General features: G+C 40.7%; 2 protein-coding genes across 2 annotated transcripts in view; both read right to left on the bottom strand.

Moving 5' to 3' along the window:
- Positions 1–318: 318 nt before the first annotated feature.
- dedd (death effector domain containing) lies at positions 319–15,430 on the bottom strand. The gene is made up of 5 exons (XM_046056001.1): positions 15,107–15,430; positions 12,545–13,165; positions 9,678–9,782; positions 9,361–9,498; positions 319–5,065 (listed from the first exon to the last, which is right to left on the bottom strand). The coding sequence occupies exons 2-5, from the start codon at positions 13,101–13,103 to the stop codon at positions 4,659–4,661; spliced, it is 1,209 nt and encodes a 402-aa protein (XP_045911957.1). The 5' UTR covers positions 13,104–13,165; positions 15,107–15,430; the 3' UTR covers positions 319–4,658.
- A 536-nt stretch (positions 15,431–15,966) lies between these two features.
- Positions 15,967–18,358, bottom strand: part of si:ch211-229n2.7 (uncharacterized protein LOC100002243 homolog) — a 5,484-nt gene continuing 3,092 nt past the window's right edge. The window contains exons 4-5 of the mRNA XM_046056099.1: positions 17,720–17,826; positions 15,967–16,018 (exon numbers count right to left, since the gene is read on the bottom strand). Coding sequence (XP_045912055.1) covers positions 15,967–16,018; positions 17,720–17,826 — 159 coding nt within the window. The remainder of the gene's footprint in view (positions 16,019–17,719; positions 17,827–18,358) is intronic.

The raw sequence follows: 18,358 nt of genomic DNA, 5'->3' as shown, positions 1-18,358 counted from the left end.
TAACTCAGTCAAGTGGTTATACTTACCGTTGCTGTCAAACAGTAAATAAAACAAGCTGCATTGTCACATTGCCCACATCGTTTAAGACATTTGTTCTTTAAGTTGTATAATGTCTTGATCTGGAATGACAAAGTGCGCTGAACCCGTAAAACCCTGCATGCAGCTTTAACTTCTAAATTGAATGTGTTGCCCTCCAGATGCTTCTCCTACAGCAGTGACTAAGCCCAGTGTAATAAGTAAATTAACTGATTACAATGCCAATAAAAAAAAAACTTATGCAAACACTATCTAGATCAACAAGTACACAGGACTAGCCAGCATATTTTCATAAATTTGTTTAATCTATTTTGTACACGTTGGATCACACTGACTGACAGCAGACCTGCTGTAGCAGTGGTTAGCCAAAGCTCAGTTTGCAGAGTATCCATGGCATATAGAAACACAGCAAGGTTAACTTTTGTTGGTCTAACCACCAAATCTTTTATCATTTCATTTAGGGTATGTGTTGAAAGCAATACCATCATACCAGTAGATTGTGGGGTTCACACTGACATACATTACATTCAAGTCTCTGCAAGAACATTCTTGGCCTGAATAAACTTGGTTTGCCTCGTCAGTCAGACAAAATGTGCTGCCTGGATTTCTCCTTCCTTGTATGTTTTCCTCACGTCGCGAGTGTGATGAGCTGAGGAGCAAGAGGGAATGAGAACAAATGTGTAAGAGAAATGAGATGCACCCAGGATCAGTCTAATGTAAATTATCATACACATTCCACATCATACACAGGGTTGGTGTGTCAAAGCAGGAAAAGGTTTTAGCAAAATTTCTAAAATATTGGTCGAGTCCATAATAAGCATTATATCTATCAGGAAACCATGTTTAAATATGTCCTCTATACTTTCTTATCTGGAGTTTGTACACAGATTTCCACCCAAAATTTTGCCATGTGACATAATAAAAATAATTAGGACTGGGACTTCAACAAAACCCATCCATCTCATTTATTAACAGTCCTACTTGTCTGTTTTCTGAAAGAAATGCAAAATTGCAGTAAGAAAACCTGACATCCAATAAAGTTATTTACAAATTGTTAGCACTGTGAGTTTCTATGACATTTCAGGAGATCCTAACAGGTTACATGCAATTTTGTGTAAGAGACAGCTGCATTTAACAACTAACATAACATACAACGAACAGAACATACACCAACCTATATAATAGATACTAACTTGCAACCTTTACATGAAATTCCACTGGGGTAAAAATATAAAATGTAGGCCTACTCTATATAATTCACAGTAATAGTGGCCTGTCAGTCATGACTTGTGAGTTCGGATATGTACCCATGGATGGTATGATACAGCAGAGATAAGGGCTTTTGTAGCAGGAAGAATATATTTGGCAGAAACATACACTGAATTTAATAGGGTACATAAAAGTAAAATGCTACCTGATGGAAAGCTAGACAAGAGTTCATTACATTTTTAAATCAGAGGCAAAATGAGATTACAGAGATTTGGCAAAAAGAATAAGAAATGCATTTGTAATGCAGCAAGTAAAATAACAAGATGGGAAGTGAAGAAATGCATCAAAACATTACTTTGCTGACAAGTACACAGTATGAGTCTGCACATGTTTTTATGTCAATCATTTGGCTTTGTGCACTGAGTAATGAGAAATGAAGGAAAAATGTAAGATATTAGCCTTAGAGACTGGCAGTTCAAATGACAGTCCTTGCCAAAATGACATCCAGTCTCTAACATTCTTCTGTTATAAAATCTAAATAATCTCATCACAAAACAGCATTGTGGTTATACTTCAACTCTGACACATTATCACTGATATTAAACATTTCCAAACAAAACGTTACTGGTACACCATTCTTTCTTTTTTAAAAATCACAATTCAGAGAATCTGAAAGTATACGACTATGGCGCCCCCTTGACTTGGTATTGACTCCGGCCAGTATTCCGAGGAATTGTCCGCATACCGAACGATTCTGCACGTCATGATTTACGTCAAATGCCAACATTCAGTGCCAGTGTAGTAAGCAGTGTGTTCTTTATGCACTTGAAAGTAAGGGTGTGGAGGTTGGGTTGATAGATGGGCATGTGTGGGTCTGACTTTGATACAGAAGATTGGAGATTGCATCCCGGACCTGCAATTGAAATTTGCCTATTTATTAAACATAACCACAATATTTTTCTAACCATAACGATAGTGCAATTGCCATGCTCATGACATCGCAGAAAGCAAGACTTTGAAGGATGTTGTCTCTGAACATAATCCAGGATTTTGTAGGATACGTCTTACACTGACATTGTCTGGTGATAATGTTGGTCGACTCACGTTTTTTGTTAAAAGTGAGACTACAGCCTACAGCCAGTTGGCCGCCAACATGCACAGCAGTCCTGCACCTGCATGAGATAAAATAGTATGGCAGTAGTGGACAGTCTGTGTTCCTAATTCACAAAGTCAAACCACTGTCAACAGTTCCATAAACTCTGAACTTAATTTCTATGAAAAAAAAAAAAAAAATCACTGGAATTGAGAAGGTTTGCTTTGCACTTGGTACCGCCAGCCTGCAATGTTTTGCCTCTACAAGAAGAACAAAGGGCGGAACTATGGATAACGCCATGGGCTCAACGGCACCTGCGGCGGACTCGTCAATGGGTATGTCACAAACTGTTAATGCTGTGCACCATTTCTGAAGCTTGCTGACGCTGACCTTGTTGGACTCCTGCAGCCTGGACAACAAATTACTTGAGGCTATCATGTTAACATGAATCTCTACTCGCCAACACCTTGTTGAATCCATGCGATGAAGATCTCAGGCTGTTCAAGGGGGGCTTCCCGGAACTACAATAACAGTGGCCACTGAGTGTATTTTTATGACTGCATAAAATTAAAGCTATAATCAGTAATACTGTCAACATGTGCTTGTTACAGGCACCCACCGAACCTAATGTCTGTTAATTCATCTCATTCCACGGTTACCCAAAAAAAAAAGGAAGATAAAGAATGTAAATTCACATTTTGGTTAATTAGCATTTCAGGCTACACTGTAGAAGTGGTCTTCTACCACTAGAAGCATGTTATTGTTAAGGAACTGCGCATTAAACTGTAGTGGATCAACATGCTATATGCCTTGCTATTCTGTTGGTCCACAACGTCCTATTTTTTCAGTTTTAAAACCTTAGAAGTTTGTGAAAGCCCATGGAGATGTCACACCTCCCGACGGAGAAGGATGTCGTTTCTCCTACATGACCAACAGGATGTCAAGCGACTAGATGAGGAAGTGAGTGCAACACCTGCTCATAACGCCTTCTGAGTATGTCGCCTCAACATCCTCTTCCACAAGGAGGCACGAGATATCCACAGAGAATGTGCTGAGGATTTCACTTGTGAAACTTCCAAGTACGGTTGAGTGAAATATCTTTAACTTCACAAAAACAAGCCCAAGCCCTGTGAATTATTTAAAGTTGTTCTGGCATCTTACCACCTGCACAACTGAGATGACTGTCCACATACTGGCTGTGATTTTCATCTGCTGTTGGTTTGTTGATTTGTTGTCATTTGTCACTTCAAATAAAATAAAATGTTCAGTGGTATATCTGTCTGATATATCTACAGTAACATATACATATATATATATATATATAAATATATATATAAAAGTGAACATGAGTGAGAGGGTCAGTAAGCAGAGGTCCAGAGTTACAGGCGGACAATGAAACTGGCACTGATTTGCAAATCAAACAAATCTAAAACACCTGTGAACGACTCAATGTTTCATTGGAAAACGACAAAACATTAGAACAATCCACAAGGTTTTAAATATTGGCAGTGACGTGACACTTCAAATTAGGCCAGAATCACAGCTGCTGGTAACAAGCTATGTTGTAAAACATGATAACTGGTTAAAACAAAGCCAAAACACAATAATGTCAAACAGTGACCAAATATGAGCCAATAAAAAGGCTCTGGAAGGGTTCATCTTTCCAGACAAGGAAACTCTGCAAAGTTTTGGGAAAGTAGGATAATAAGCTGATAGAAAAAACAAATTGTAGGTCAACTAGGGTCTGCGCCTTTCTATAACATACAGAACACTCTCTCATTGGGTTAATCCAATCAATCTGTAATGTACCTGAAAAACCTGGAAAAGAGATGAACCAGTTTGACAATAAGGTACAACTCCCACTGGGAGTAACTTGTCAGTGTTAAGCATGTTTCCTGTATTGAAAATAACTCCACTTTTGAACAGGAGTGAAGAGTATCATTAGAGTTAACAAATGTGTTTCAATGAGCTAACATACCAGAAACAAGAAATTAGTTCAATTCAATGCACACATGAATCAGCATTCTCCTCCTTGAAGAAAATGAGCAGCTTAACATTCAAAATAATGTCAACCTGTATGCATCGCCTACTTCTTTCTGCTAACATAGTTCCCAATCATCTCGCATGCTACGCTTAGGGGTGCCAAGAAGATGTCCTATGACCTTAGCTCTCAAGGAATCAATGTGGTGGCTAGAAGTTCTTTAGTTCCTTTCAGGCACACATTCCGGGCACCTCAAACGACACAACCACATCTCACTCTATTCCCTGTGGGGGAGGCACAGCAGCGTTCCTCCCATATGCTTCCACCTGAAGAGTGCGTCTAAGATACACAGTCTTTGTTAGCTCCTGGTGGGCTCCCTCCATTTGTGACCAAATTACGGAGCAGTTTGCGTCGACCAGCCTGGTAGTCCTCCTCATCAACGTTGACCAACAGTTTTATAGCCTCATGGCCCACAGCCTGTTTTAAGGAATCTGTGATAAATACCCCTTTAAGGGCCTCAAGCAAAGATCCATTGATGTAGTCCCTCCAGAAGGCATCCAAGTAGGTGAGCTCAGAGAACTTGATGTCACAGATGATGGAGCCTAAGTCTCGGGATTTGAGGATTGTGTTGGCCTGGTTGAAGCGCTCAAACTGTCGCTCCACTGCCTCTTGCTTGTTGGAGAAGACGTTGCCTTGAAGCGCAGACTCATGCTGGCAGTATTCAGCGCGAACCCGGAGGCGGATATCTAAAGGAGAGCACAAGGTAAGAGTCAGAAAGGTCAACTGAAAGTGAATGCTAGAGTAGGGCTGGAACAAATTAGCAAACAATTATAACACCAACATTTTACATCTGTAATGATAAAACCCCTTAACACTCCGATCACAGCTGAGCAATGGCTGGCAGCCATTATGACCCTGGACAATTGCCTGCTATATTACAAGCCTGAAGACTCACAGCTGGGGTATGCTTGAAATTAACTACTATAAACTACCGGTTGTCCGACTACGTCTCAAGCAAAAGTTTTATAGCTGTTCAGAATGGTTCCGCTCGAAGCCAAGGCAAAATGCCTGCAGTCATACGGAGATAGGAGTGAGATGCAGTGAATTGCACAAATGATCATAACAGCACACACTTTCAGACAGCCTCTCCTCAAAGGCATTCATAATGTTACACCTGGTAATTCACGCAAAATGTGACTTAAGTAGTTGACTGAATAAAGACAGCTTAACGAGCGACTTGCAGGTTGAAATATTTACTGAATATATATACTTAAAGGGGCATTATGGAGTTTTTAGCGGCCACCAGCGGAGCGGTTTTAAGATTGCAACCAGGCGTGTCCTCGCTTAAACTCATAAGTGAGCATAATCCAAAACACAATCGCTTTCATACAGAAATCCAGCAATAAACGCAGAAACACCATCATGCAGGCTGTGGCTTTTCACACAGACATAATCAGGCTCTGTTACTTCAAAGTTCCCGGCTCAGAGGCAGATCAACACCGGCCGCCGTACCTTTCAATCAGCGCAGCAAGACACCGACAAGTTGGCACAGTACTTCCAAAAAAAGGCAGAGTGAGAGCAGCTATAGACAGGCAGGGAGACAGCTTCACACAACATGGTGGAAACTCAGGTAAATCCCTACTGCAACGTTACAGTAATATTTTTATCAGCTTGAGGCTGAACTAATCCGCGCTCATTACGTTGACTGCATTCAGCTGACGTGATACATCGGCGTTAGCTCGCCTGCCTGCTTTTCAGTAACTATCTTTACTATCTGTGTATCTGTCTCCGGAGGCTCAGCAATGTGAGCACAGCTAAATGTGGTGGATGATAATGAAACGCTTCGTGAGCTGGACTGAATATTATAACGAGATAGTGTCACACTTTATAACAGTCAGACGGCAGTAAGTAAATTTACTGTAGTGTTAGTGGATGGCTCTTCCTGTGTGTTGTTGTCCCTGTTTTGTTGCAGTGTTGTATATTATGTGGGTCACGTTAGTTACAATGACGGAGAGGTGGAGAAGCTGTGTATATGAGTATCTTTCAAACCACAATAAATCTAAATTGAGCGTTATGAAGTAAACTAATGTAGCGTTAGCTGGCTGCTTTACTGTAGGATAGTAAACAAAATTGCTCCACATTTGCTTTTTACCATTACATCATTTCTTGCAGGCTAAATCAACACTTTGACATAATACCAGTGGTACACAGGATAGTAACATGGCTCGCGTTAATTGGTGAAGTAATGTGGAAAGCGATACAACTTTGCACTGGATCACATTAGCAACTGCTCGGCGTTAGCCTGCGAGCTAATGTGACTTTCTCTGCGTTTCTGCAGCTTTACTAATGCTCACTTTGTTCTTACTCGACATCATCTGAACCTGTTTGGTCTGATTGGCTTCAGCACATAAACCTTTATTGTTGTTTTGGATCCTTACATGGAGCCTGTGTTTTGCTGTGAGCTGGCTGTTTTATGGTGTTCACTGCACTGCAACATCCGTTTTCAGTGAAAACCATTTACATGATGAGAAATGAGTAGGTAATTGAGTGAAAAGATAAAGAGTAAGATTGAACAGAGTGAAGGAAGTGGTCTTAAATCTGAATTTGCAGGATCCTCTGTCCACCTGTAAACACGCAGGTGGGTCCAGAGTATAACTGGATCAAAGTGGCCTGCAGACAGACATGTCCTGGTTTCTCTGTAGTGTCCTAGGGTTTTTGGGGTTTCCAGCTGATGTTTGCAGCGCGTAGCCTAAGCCCCAAATATTGCTATGGACCCGAGTACAGACTAGCGAGCGCGAGCACGAGAGAGAGAGAGAGAGAGAGACTTCTCTGTTTATTCTCTTTTGAAAGACAAAAAATAATTGTAACTCAATTATTTGCTCCCCTCAGCCTGTTTTTATTTTCACTTTTATTTAACTCTTAACCCTGATTGTACACTGCACTGAAACTTTTACTGTCCTGTTTTACCCTGTTTTTTTAAAATCCTGTTTTTATTTTCTATTTCACCCTTTTCAAAAGTTTCTTTTTCAATTTCTCTATGCTGCTTTTATGTTTAATGTAAAGCACTTTGAATTGCCTTGTTGTACAATACAAATAAACTCGCCTTGCCTTGCATGTGTTAGCTGGGGTGTAGTGAGAGAGGCTCGGGAGTGCGCACAGGGCTGAACCCGATCCAGTATCCCCACATTAAAAGCAGAATAGTGGCTGATGCAAGCAATGGAGAAAACAGGTGTGTGCTTCATTTCAAAGTGAGTTTTGAGCCTATTGACAATAAGGCAATGAAAATTTGAGTTATTAAAATCAAAAACTTACATTTAGCCCCTTTAATATTTCATGGAAATTATCATTTGGAAAGTCAATCTGAGACTAACTGTGCATGCAAAGTTATTTTTTTTTAAATGCTTGGTAACTTCCAAAATGAGTCGGCATATAGACGGGAGGACCGTGTTCCAAGCAAACAGAGCACAAGACTCCAGTAAGATGACAGGCGGTAGACTACATTGATGACGCTTGGTGCTTAAAAGCAGTGAAAGTGGTTGGACAATAAGAAAAGAAAAGCAGATACCTGTGATACAAAGAACAACTACAAAAAACTCAAAGAAATTATTTACATAATTATTCAATAAAATGTATCACCACAGAATAAAATCCTGTTAATTGAACTGCAGGGATTTCAATCTGTCCAGTTAGGAAGCATAAGTGATTGTTAATCCATGTCTTGTTTTGGTGCAAATGAATGTGAGAACAGGTGCACAGGATAGACAGCAACAAGACAATCCATGGAAAGGGCATGGAGGAGATACCAGGAGACAGTCCTTTACACAAGGAGAGCTGGGCAGGGCTGTAGAAGGGCATTAAACCAGCAACAGCACCCGTATCTGCTCCTTTGTGCGAGGAGGAACAGGAGGAGCACTGCCAGCGCCATACAAAATGACCTCCAGCGAGCTACTGGTGAGTATGTTTCTGACCAAACTGTCAGAAACAGACTCCAGGATGGTGGCATGACGGCCCAGCGTCCTCTAGCGGGATCTGTGCAGTGCCATGGGTTGCACTATCAGACTGATTGAGACATTAAGCAAGATGAGAGAGGCGGCTGCATCAGAGCTAAAGTAGTAGTAAATCCATAAGTGGACCACCGTCAGATGGTTTACTGGTAACTTGTTAGAATACGAATAGCTCAGATCTTGCTATTACCATTCATGGTTAACCATCGTATCTCTGAGTAAGTAAAATTTTATTAACCTTAATCCGAAAATGATCCGATCCGTCAGTTTTGTGATACGTTGCACCACTAGACCTTACACATTCGAATATGCCAAGTAGCGCCACAGACTGTCCAGGAACAGGAACGTGGGGGGCGTACACACGACTGAGTCACATTATGAGTTGCCGTGATGAAAGTCCCACAAGTTGGATCAGCCTGTGGTTTCAATATTTTGACTTTGATTTTGGGTGTGATTTTAAATCCAGCCCTCATTCATTTGGTGACTGTGGTTTCCATTGACAGTTCTTACATTTATACAATGTACAGTAAATATTTGGAACTCTGATTTGTGATTAAAATTTTTTTGAGCAGTGAATAATCAGACTTCACCACTACATTGTGTTACTTTTTGTTTCAGCTGGAATTTGGATGGAATTAGAGAGGATGAATCGCAACGTTACGCTCGCTCTTTGCATCCACCTGTCCTTGTTCTGCATGTGTGTAAAAAACAGGTTTCGCAGTTAGATTGCAGAGAAATTAGCATTCTCCAGGAGGAATCTAGCTGGCGAAATTAGGTTCCTCCAAGTCCACATCCCGGTTATTCTCACTGAAATGACGTTTAAAAAAAAAATTATATATCAGCTGACTGGGAAAAGCAGACTACAACCTGGTTACTTAAGGCATGTAAACACACGCATTAAAGAGTATCCCAGTTTCTAGGTACATGCAAACATGCTAACATAAACCAGTGTCACTGAACTGGGCTCATGTTTTTGTTATCATACTCTTTGAGGCCAGACAAAAACGATGATCCCTCTCTATGTTGTTTCTTTTTACCACATGTTTGCTTCTCTCTGCAGTCAGCTGAGGAATGACTTCTCCTCCGTTTGCGGTTTGGAACAGGAGGAGCTGGCTTTGTTCGGGGAGGGCCAACATGGGGTCCTGACGGGGAACAGCAAATGACTGGCTGAGGACCTAGAGAGTGACAGTTTTGATGTTAATCAAACTTCTGTATCACTGCGCACAGTTACTTTTATGAGGACGTTCCATTGGCTGCATATATTACTAATCTTACTCTTTTCTTGCTGATTGAAGAAATACTAAGTGTAAAAAAAAAAAAAAAAGAGAGAACTTAAAACACACAAAACACCCACCTGTTCGTCTGTGAGGCGCTGTGTCCTTGCTCTGCACTGCTCCTCTTGGTGAAATGTAGCGCACTGACGTCTCTTCCAGGTATTTGTCAACAGGGTCTGGGCACACTGAAAACAACAGTGGAATTCTGATATTATTCTTATTGTTTAATTTCTTATTTTTCTTAACTGCAGTCTAATCATCACATTAGAACCAGTGGAATTAATACACAGAATGCAGAGATGCTGCTGCAAATAAGCAATAAAAATAATGTAGTCCACCCACACCGACTTCCTTTTCGGTTGCTACAGCCTATCTTTCAGAAGTGCTCGGCTCCAGCATGGATGGATGTAGGGTTGGTGAATCTTCTGTATTTTCATTTTGTCTGATCATGGCTATTGGAGATCACGGATTGTAAATCTGATGGCCAGGGGGCAGTGTTACGTTGCAGCAAGTCAGTGAAATGCCAGCATGGAAGAAATAGGCTTATTAGCTTTAAGTGGAAACAGCAGAAACATCTGTAAATGCACAGTACAGTGTTTCCCACAGAATTACCGTGTAACTGTGGCGCAGTGCTTATTTGAAGGTGGGCCTCCGACATTGACAGCGTTGTTTTAGAAAAATAGATAGACTAACTTCTCAGAGTTAACATGAATGCATTCGTTTTTCCATAAACACACGGCTCCGTTACAGAAAATGGATCAGGAAATGGAACAGCCACCATCCACCAGAGTGTTACAAGCAAGAAGAAAAGAGTAAGATCGGCAGACAGTCAGCAGGCCAAAAAAGAAAGCAACAAATGGCAAATTAAGACAACCGTTGGTCCAACACCGTGGACAGAAGCAAAGCAATAGCTGGGTTTCATAACAGACTCAGAAATAGCATAGTTTCATGTGAGGATTATATGTTTTTCTGCTATGTTTCATGCAACAATATATTTTTTTATTTAGCAGAAGCGTAATAACATAAGTAACACAAACACAAAATACCTCTTACTCCTGCACAACCTGGTTTGTTTTTCTTATAATGTAGCCACTAACAGTAACTGCATATATTGCCAGACACATCCTAATTGCTTTCATTCATTTCTCAGGCCTTCGATGAATTACCGTCGCTCGTTACTGTATGTGTGGAGGTGATGTGGATTGTAATGGTAGTGGAACAAATTAGGGCTGCACGACATTGGAAAAAAACTCACTGAATATTGACTGAATATTATTATTTTCTGCGATATATACTGCTGATGGCTTCATTGCTCTATTTGAAAAGAATAAGCATCCTTGGGGTGATTTTGTAGGGAAAATAAATAGAAAGTAAAAATAAATAAGCTGAACATTTTCCTTTAATGCAGTGAACATATTTTAAACAAAATGATAAAAATAAAAAGAGCAGCTATACACCAGCCACCTGAGTGGTTTACAAAAGTTGCTTTTCTTTTTGCAACCAAATCCACTGTTTCAGTGTTATTCTCCTGTTCCTCACTTATTTTCAAGTTGTCGTTGACAACTAACGGGGGTGGGGCCTGCTTCGGTTGTGTGATAAACTGATCAAGAAGAGTATTGTGATTGGTGGTTCACTGTACTTGCAGAGCCTGCGTGTCACTCACTAGCAACTAATTCTGTGTATCGAAGAACCCTTATTCAGAGTAGGGCTGTCCCGAATGTCATTTTTTGAGCTTCAACAGTAATTAACAGAGAATAATCGAAGCGGTCCCGTTATGTCGATTGTTTAAATGTGTGTAGATAAGCAGGCTCTCATTTCACGAGCTACAGCTATGTATCTAATAGACAGAACAAAACAGCAGAAGAAGGATAAATGCCCAAGAAGTGAGGGCGGATTGGATGGTGGACAGATAACTGCGGAGATGGGTGCATCTGTATGTGAGAGAGAGCGCTCCGTTTCTTCTCACAGCTAGGCTAACTAAGTGATAATTACCAAATCTTTGCTTTTAACTTTGTTATGGCTTGGCTAGCAGACCCAAGTGCAGGACTAAGAAAGGGAGGAGTTTGATAAAAGAGGAATATTTATTGCAGGGTTAAAAGGATCGGGTATTTAGGAGGTGAAGAGCAAGGTAGAGTGAAAACAGATGCGTGCAGAACCGGGTTAGTGGCTGCTGTACAGAGCAGGGGGAACCCTAGCTGAGAGGAGTCCAGAGTGAGAGAGTCTGATCCGAGCAGGTCCAGAGCAGAATCCGGGAGTAGTTTAACCAGGCGAAGAGCAGAGACTACTAAATGCTCTTCTTCTACGATCGGCCTAACATCATTATTTAAATGCGTTCATTATGTTGTTTGTTGGTTTGTTTCCAGCCTACTGATTAATTTTAAAATGTAGGAAATTTGACTGTCTTGATCTGTAATGAAATTAAGCATTTGTAAAATTAATAAATGCTATGACTTCCACACTACTGCTGTCATCACTGCGTTTAAAATGCTCCCACACAGCTGAGGGCTTCATTTTGTTTTTCCTTTGATGTGAACTGGAGCGTTACGTTCACTGCTGTAAGCAGAGGTCAGGCGTGCGAAAAAAAAACAACAACTCAATAATCGAATCTCAAAATTGAAAATCCAATGTGTACCCAACGATTGAATATTTGAATATTCAGGTCCTGCCCTAGTTGTTAGAGGTTCAGCATGGGTATTTGTAAATTCAGTGTGGCTGTGCCAAGAAAAATGTTCCAATTACAGAATGTCCGAATCTTTTTCTAGTCCATATTATACATAAAATATGAATGCAGGAAGGTGATGTGGTTCTGAAATCTTAAAATAGTATGGGTCCAAAAAATCTAGACTGTACATACATAGTCACAGTAAGACATTTAAAACAAACTGTCAATAATGAAATATGTATTTAAAGCATGGTGTAACCATAGTGTTCACACTGTTGTACTCACCGGCCTGCCGTTTCCTGAGTGTGACATAAGGCAACAGGTCATGGCGAGTGATAATCCTTAGAAGCTGGAGAACGTGTCGGAAGTTGGTCTCATCACAGCGACCCTGGCGCTCTAGGGCCAGCAGGAAATCCCTTCCACTCCTGATGCCACCACGCTCGTACTCGTCGATCACATCAACAAACAGGAATGACAGTACCCTGACATCCCGGTGTGTCAGCTGGGCTCCAACTATGTCAAACATGCGGTGCAGTGAGTACAGCCCATGGGAGTTGTCCACTGCTTCCTCGGGCCATGGCTCAAAGCCCCCATCTCTTCTGGACAAGCTGGACTTGGTGCAGGAGGCAGAAACGTTCCTGTTAGCCACCTCCCCGTTGGTCGCTGCCACACCGGAGCAGCCCGGCCTGCCTGTCAGAGCTCTGTGGTCCAGAGGCCCTGCACTGCTCTGACTTGAGTCCAGCTGATTTGCCTGAATGTGAGGCCGGGCCTGCGGAGCAGAGGAGTTCTGGGCAAGCTGGGGAGGAATAACAGCATTGGGGAGCTGTGGCTGCTGTGATGTCATCTCAGGGCCCGATGCTCGAATCCCTGCAACTCCTGCTGTCTTCCTCTTCGTCAACTGATGAGCTATGTACGGACAGTGGAAGATTACATATAACTGTACAATCATGTTATCATAGATCATAACCTAATGACCACCTAGTCTACATAATACACCTCCAAACACACGCATGGTTTCCAGAGCTTATTATAAAGGTGCGCCATCTCTATAATGTCAGAAATACTAATTATTCTTTCTTGTACTATAACATTCAGAGAAACAGAACAGAGAGTCAACATAACAAATAACAGCAAACAGGGCTCTATAGCACAAGAATTAGATTTACTATTATGTGAAATTAAAACGATATACTGGCTCCTTCTAGCCAGCCTCCTAAGGGTAACACATCTCCTTGTCCTATTTTACTAAAGTTATTTTTATAAATATTGTTTCGTCATCTTGTTTACATAAATTGTGGCGTGGGTTGTGTAGTTGCTGCTGGTGTATCATGTATCCGTCCCTGGTTCCAAACACTACAAGTCCTCAATTTCACAAGCCACACTGCGTCAATCACTGTACAGTTTTCTGTGATGAGTGCTTTCATGGATCATTACGATGAGTGATCAGTGTTTCAAAGCTGTGTCCATGTTTTTAAAAGATTTCTAATGTGCTGATTTTTTTTATTTATTATTTTAAAGCCCATGCGGAGTGCTCAGATACCACTTCCATAGTCCTCCACTGCTTTTCACATCCTAATTGCACACAAGGAGAAGTAAGTAGTTTATTAATTAACTATGTGTTATGCCTTTTGCTCCCTTTTTCACTTAGGAGCACATATACTCATTGGGGAAAAAGTTAGCATAGAGTCCTGGCAAAAGCAATCTATTTAATGAAGAGGGCAAATGTTTGAACTAAGGGTTAGGTGATATTACAATATATACACACACAGAAAAATTTTTAATGAAGACTAAATTCCATTTAATAGTTTCAGTTTAGGGGTCCTGGTATTGTGTATGCTTGCACACTGCGGCAATGTCACGGCTTACAAAAACACTTGAAGTGAAGGGGGGCCTCATCTACGTGTTTTACAATTTAAAGTCAAAATGTGTGTCGTGACACAGGCCTATAACATTACTGTCCTATTGACTCCATGGCTAATGGATCAATAATTTGCGTAACAAATAAAAACATCTGGAAACACAATGAATGATAAAGAAACTAAAGAAACAGAGAATTCTGACATACTTGGCTGGTTAAAACTAAATTGTACACCATAATCGGTCAGTCAGGTCTAGACATCTGGTCAAAAATCAACGGACTTTTTTTTTTTTACATTAAAAATGCCACCTCTCTGTTGTTCATGAAGTACACACGGTGCAGAAATATACAGTTATGAACAAAGGAAATCACCATTAGGAATGAAATCATCATAAGCCCGTTTGGGAATACAATCACCATAATAACGCTGGCTAGGGCTAATTTAGCTAACTAACGCAGTATTATGTAAATACAAGAGCCGCATCTTTGTAACAACGCTGCTGCCACTTACATAATAACTCATAGGAGTCCGTTTCTACAGGACACCAAACAAACACACACTTCATAACATATCCAACTGTATGACGTTAGCAAGATACATAACAAGCTAACAACTACTGTGTTAGCTAGGTGACTAGCTACATAACGGAAGTTAGCTAGCAAGCTAACGATAGTTATCTGGGAATTAAAAAACAGCTGCAAGAGGTTGATGTGTTGTCGCTAACGTTACACAACAAGACGGGGAGCCGGGCTCTGATCCGGGTTCTGCTATGTGCGACTAATTTTCCACAGTACCGTAAATCTGCGCATAATTCCCCAAGCTAGCTTATCCCCTTGATTTGCGTCTTGGTTTGTTGTGACTGCTCAGCGCTAGCCTTCGTCCACGTTTGCTGTCTGCGTTGAAGTCACCCAAAATAACTAACATAAAGCCATGTAAAGCAGACAATCAAAACAAGACATATCTGTATCTATCGATAACTTTACATTACCTCCTGTCTTGTCAGATATTCTTGACGAGTCAGACACGATATAACGCTGAGTTGGATTCCCAGTGTCTAAGTTAAAGGAACAGCAAAGCTTCTTTGACGACCGGTAACGGTTCCGTTAAATTGTTTAGGTCAACAGATATGTTCCCAGTCTCTTCGTGTGCGGCACGGCCTCTTTCAGGCCAGGAATAAGAGTTCGTTTAATGCTTTTGGTCCTCAGACAGACATCATGGGGAAAACAAGCAGACAATTTTCGTTCTTCAGCTAAAATGAAAGAACGTCCAGTTCACAGCGAACTTCGGTTCCGGGTTACCGAGCGTGCTTCTTCTTCTTCTTTAGGGTTTGACGGCGTCTGTCAATCAGTGCGCATTAGCGCCACCTTCTGCTGCGGACCAGTGAGCGTGAACCAAAGATTATATTCTACATTATTTTTGTCTAAAAACGTCAAAGAGAAGTCTATTGCCTGATCCAGTTGACAGTTTCATTAATGTTCTTATATTAAGATTCTGAATTCCAGCCTTCCTGATATGTTCTTGCATATTGTTGCCTCTCTTATTTATTGTTCATAATGCTTACACTCACACCAGACTCCTCAACCTGACAATACATGAACCTGTTGGATATCTTAAGTGCCACATTTCAATGACCAAGTCTTACTCTGTACAAAATAACCTATTATACACTTTGACATATGTTTCTAAATATTTATATATAAATAATAATACTAATAAATACATTTACTTTATTATTTAAACAGTACAAAACCCTTCTCCTTATTCCAGTGTTCCACTGCTCTTGCCACTCTTCTACCGCTTTACTCCACATTATTCCCATGGCCTCAACGGGACTTTTTTTAGTGTCTCTCAGTAGGGTCTTGTTTTGCTTACCTGTCCACCTCCACCTTGCCCTTCAGACCTACATGTACAGGAACACACATAAACAGAATTGACGTACCTTATTGAATAAGTGGCTCTTTTTGAGGCTGAACCATGAACACAATACGTAATCAAGCAGAGACAGAATCATTGAAACACAGATTTTTGTAACTTAGACCCTTTTCCACTAACACAATCAGCCCTTGTTAACTTAGAGTCAAAATTATTCCTTAGAATGAAAGCACATTCTCCAATACTCTTCTATACACCTGCAGACTTATGTATTTGTTTTCTCAACTGAAAATTTTGATTCTGTTAAACCTTTCAATCCCCTTTCCATGGCGCCTCATCTTCTGCAAAAAGAGATCTGTCACTGATCAATAATTCATAGGCTTACCACACTCTTTTGGGGTCACATTTTCCATGACAAATTGACTTGATATTTAGTTTCCATACTAAGTCATTTTTAAAACCTTCTACATCGACTATAATAATTTATGATCTCCATCTCTCAGTTGTAGTCTCCACTCCAGCAAGACTGTTGATTACTCCTGCAATAAAGGTACTGATGTGACATATGAAGTATATGTGAGGTAATGAAACTTCCTGTTTCTACACCTCCTCTCTACAGTTGCAACCATAGACAGTATATTACTGGACGAAGCCACCCCGCAGATTTGAATGGAGAGCAGTAAAGCCAGTTTTGGACCAATAAAATACTACTACAGGGTTACTTCGTGTTGGCACCAGCGTCTACTCTGATTCGGATTGTGACCTTTTAATGGAGAACCTTCCATGTAGGCTTTGGTCAGCTTCACTCTTCAAACTGTGGCTTACCTCCTGGTTGCAACACGTTGGTTGAACTCCCTCTTCACATTTCCCATATGGTTCCCTCCACAATGTGCACATCTGCATTGGTCCCTGCACCTTGAATATTTGGATTGTGGGGCGGGGCTGGGGACAGTTTAGCATTGTAACACTTGACAGGTCATGGTGGTGGTGACTTGCTGTAACGGCCTCTCTAAACAAATAAAAACTCAACTGTTGACTAAAACATATAACAGACACCAAGACCAGGTACAGGAGAAAACCCATAAACTTTATTATTTTTTTAAGAAAAGTGACAATACTCAAAGTGCAAAAGAAAACAAAGTAATGGGGTTGGATCCCAGCCAAAAAGAGCAAATGATAAAGAAGCCCCTGAACCAGCTAAGCAGGGGGCCATCGCACTTTTCCTAATGGAAAATATCTAAACCAGACCAAAACAGATCTCCAGCCCAAGCTAAAATAATAAAAATCTAGCTCATGTTCGGGACAAACAATTGGGTAAAACTGTGCAGCACGCTGTCTGGCATGTTTGTCCTTTTACACCCTTCTCCTCCAACTCCCTTTCTCTTTCCCGGTCGAGGGGAGAGAGGGCACCAGAGAGAGAAAGAGACAAAGAAACAAACAAAAGCGAATGCTGCACATGCAGCCAAGCCCTAAAGCATGGGCTGCTTCATCGTTTATTTTACAAAATAGTTTATAAAATGTTACCATTATATACAAAATGAACATCATGCTGCATTGAAGAAGATTTGAAACTAGCAATTGATACCATAAACCCATTAGGCAACTGTTTACTGAGGTAATAAACCATTGAGAAGTAGGGACATTTTCTAACAGATTCTGGACAATCTGACCTCTTTTTGCAACCAGTTTAGTCGACCCCTGGTGGCCATTAGAAATAATGCTGGTTTAAGGCACTTCCTCACTGGCTTCACTTTTCAGACGTGCATGGGTGCTGACGATGTCTGAAAAGGCTGCAGTTGCCTTCACGCACTCTACATTCTTGGGTCTTGCAGGAATCTGTTTGAGGAACAACAGAATAACAGTCTCTTAGTGGTCATTAATGGTCAGCTAAATTGTATGTAGGACCACTTAAAACAACATGCAACAACAAATAGTATTATTAGTAATAATGTTTCTTTCCAATATACACTACCGTTCAAAAGTTTGGGGTCACATTGAAATGTCCTTATTTTTGAAGGAAAAGCACTGTACTTTTCAATGAAGATAACTTTAAACTAGTCTTAACTTTGAAGAAATACACTCTATACATTGCTAATGTGGTAAATGACTATTCTAGCTGCAAATGTCTGGTTTTTGGTGCAATATCTACATAGGTGTATAGAGGCCCATTTCCAGCAACTATCACTCCAGTGTTCTAATGGTACAATGTGTTTGCTCATTGGCTCAGAAGGCTAATTGATGATTAGAAAACCCTTGTGCAATCATGTTCACATATCTGAAAACAGTTTAGGTCGTTACAGAAGCTACAAAACTGACCTTCCTTTGAGCAGATTGAGTTTCTGGAGCATCACATTTGTGGGGTCAATTA

The sequence above is a fragment of the Micropterus dolomieu genome, linkage group LG08 (assembly GCF_021292245.1).
Source record: "Micropterus dolomieu isolate WLL.071019.BEF.003 ecotype Adirondacks linkage group LG08, ASM2129224v1, whole genome shotgun sequence".
NCBI lineage: Eukaryota > Metazoa > Chordata > Actinopteri > Centrarchiformes > Centrarchidae > Micropterus > Micropterus dolomieu.
Note: the sequence above shows the minus strand (reverse complement) of the source record. Positions and strands in the feature narration are given on the sequence as shown.

Excerpts from the sequence above, each read along its gene's own strand:
- dedd (XM_046056001.1), bottom strand. The coding sequence starts at position 13,103 with ATGACATCACAGCAGCCACAGCTCCCCAATGCTGTTATTCCTCCCCAG. Across the intron at positions 9,783-12,544 it reads ACTCAGGAAACGGCAGGCCG|TGTGCCCAGACCCTGTTGAC; the intron begins GTGAGTACAACA and ends TGTTGTTTTCAG. Across the intron at positions 9,499-9,677 it reads AGCGCCTCACAGACGAACAG|GTCCTCAGCCAGTCATTTGC; the intron begins GTGGGTGTTTTG and ends GTCACTCTCTAG.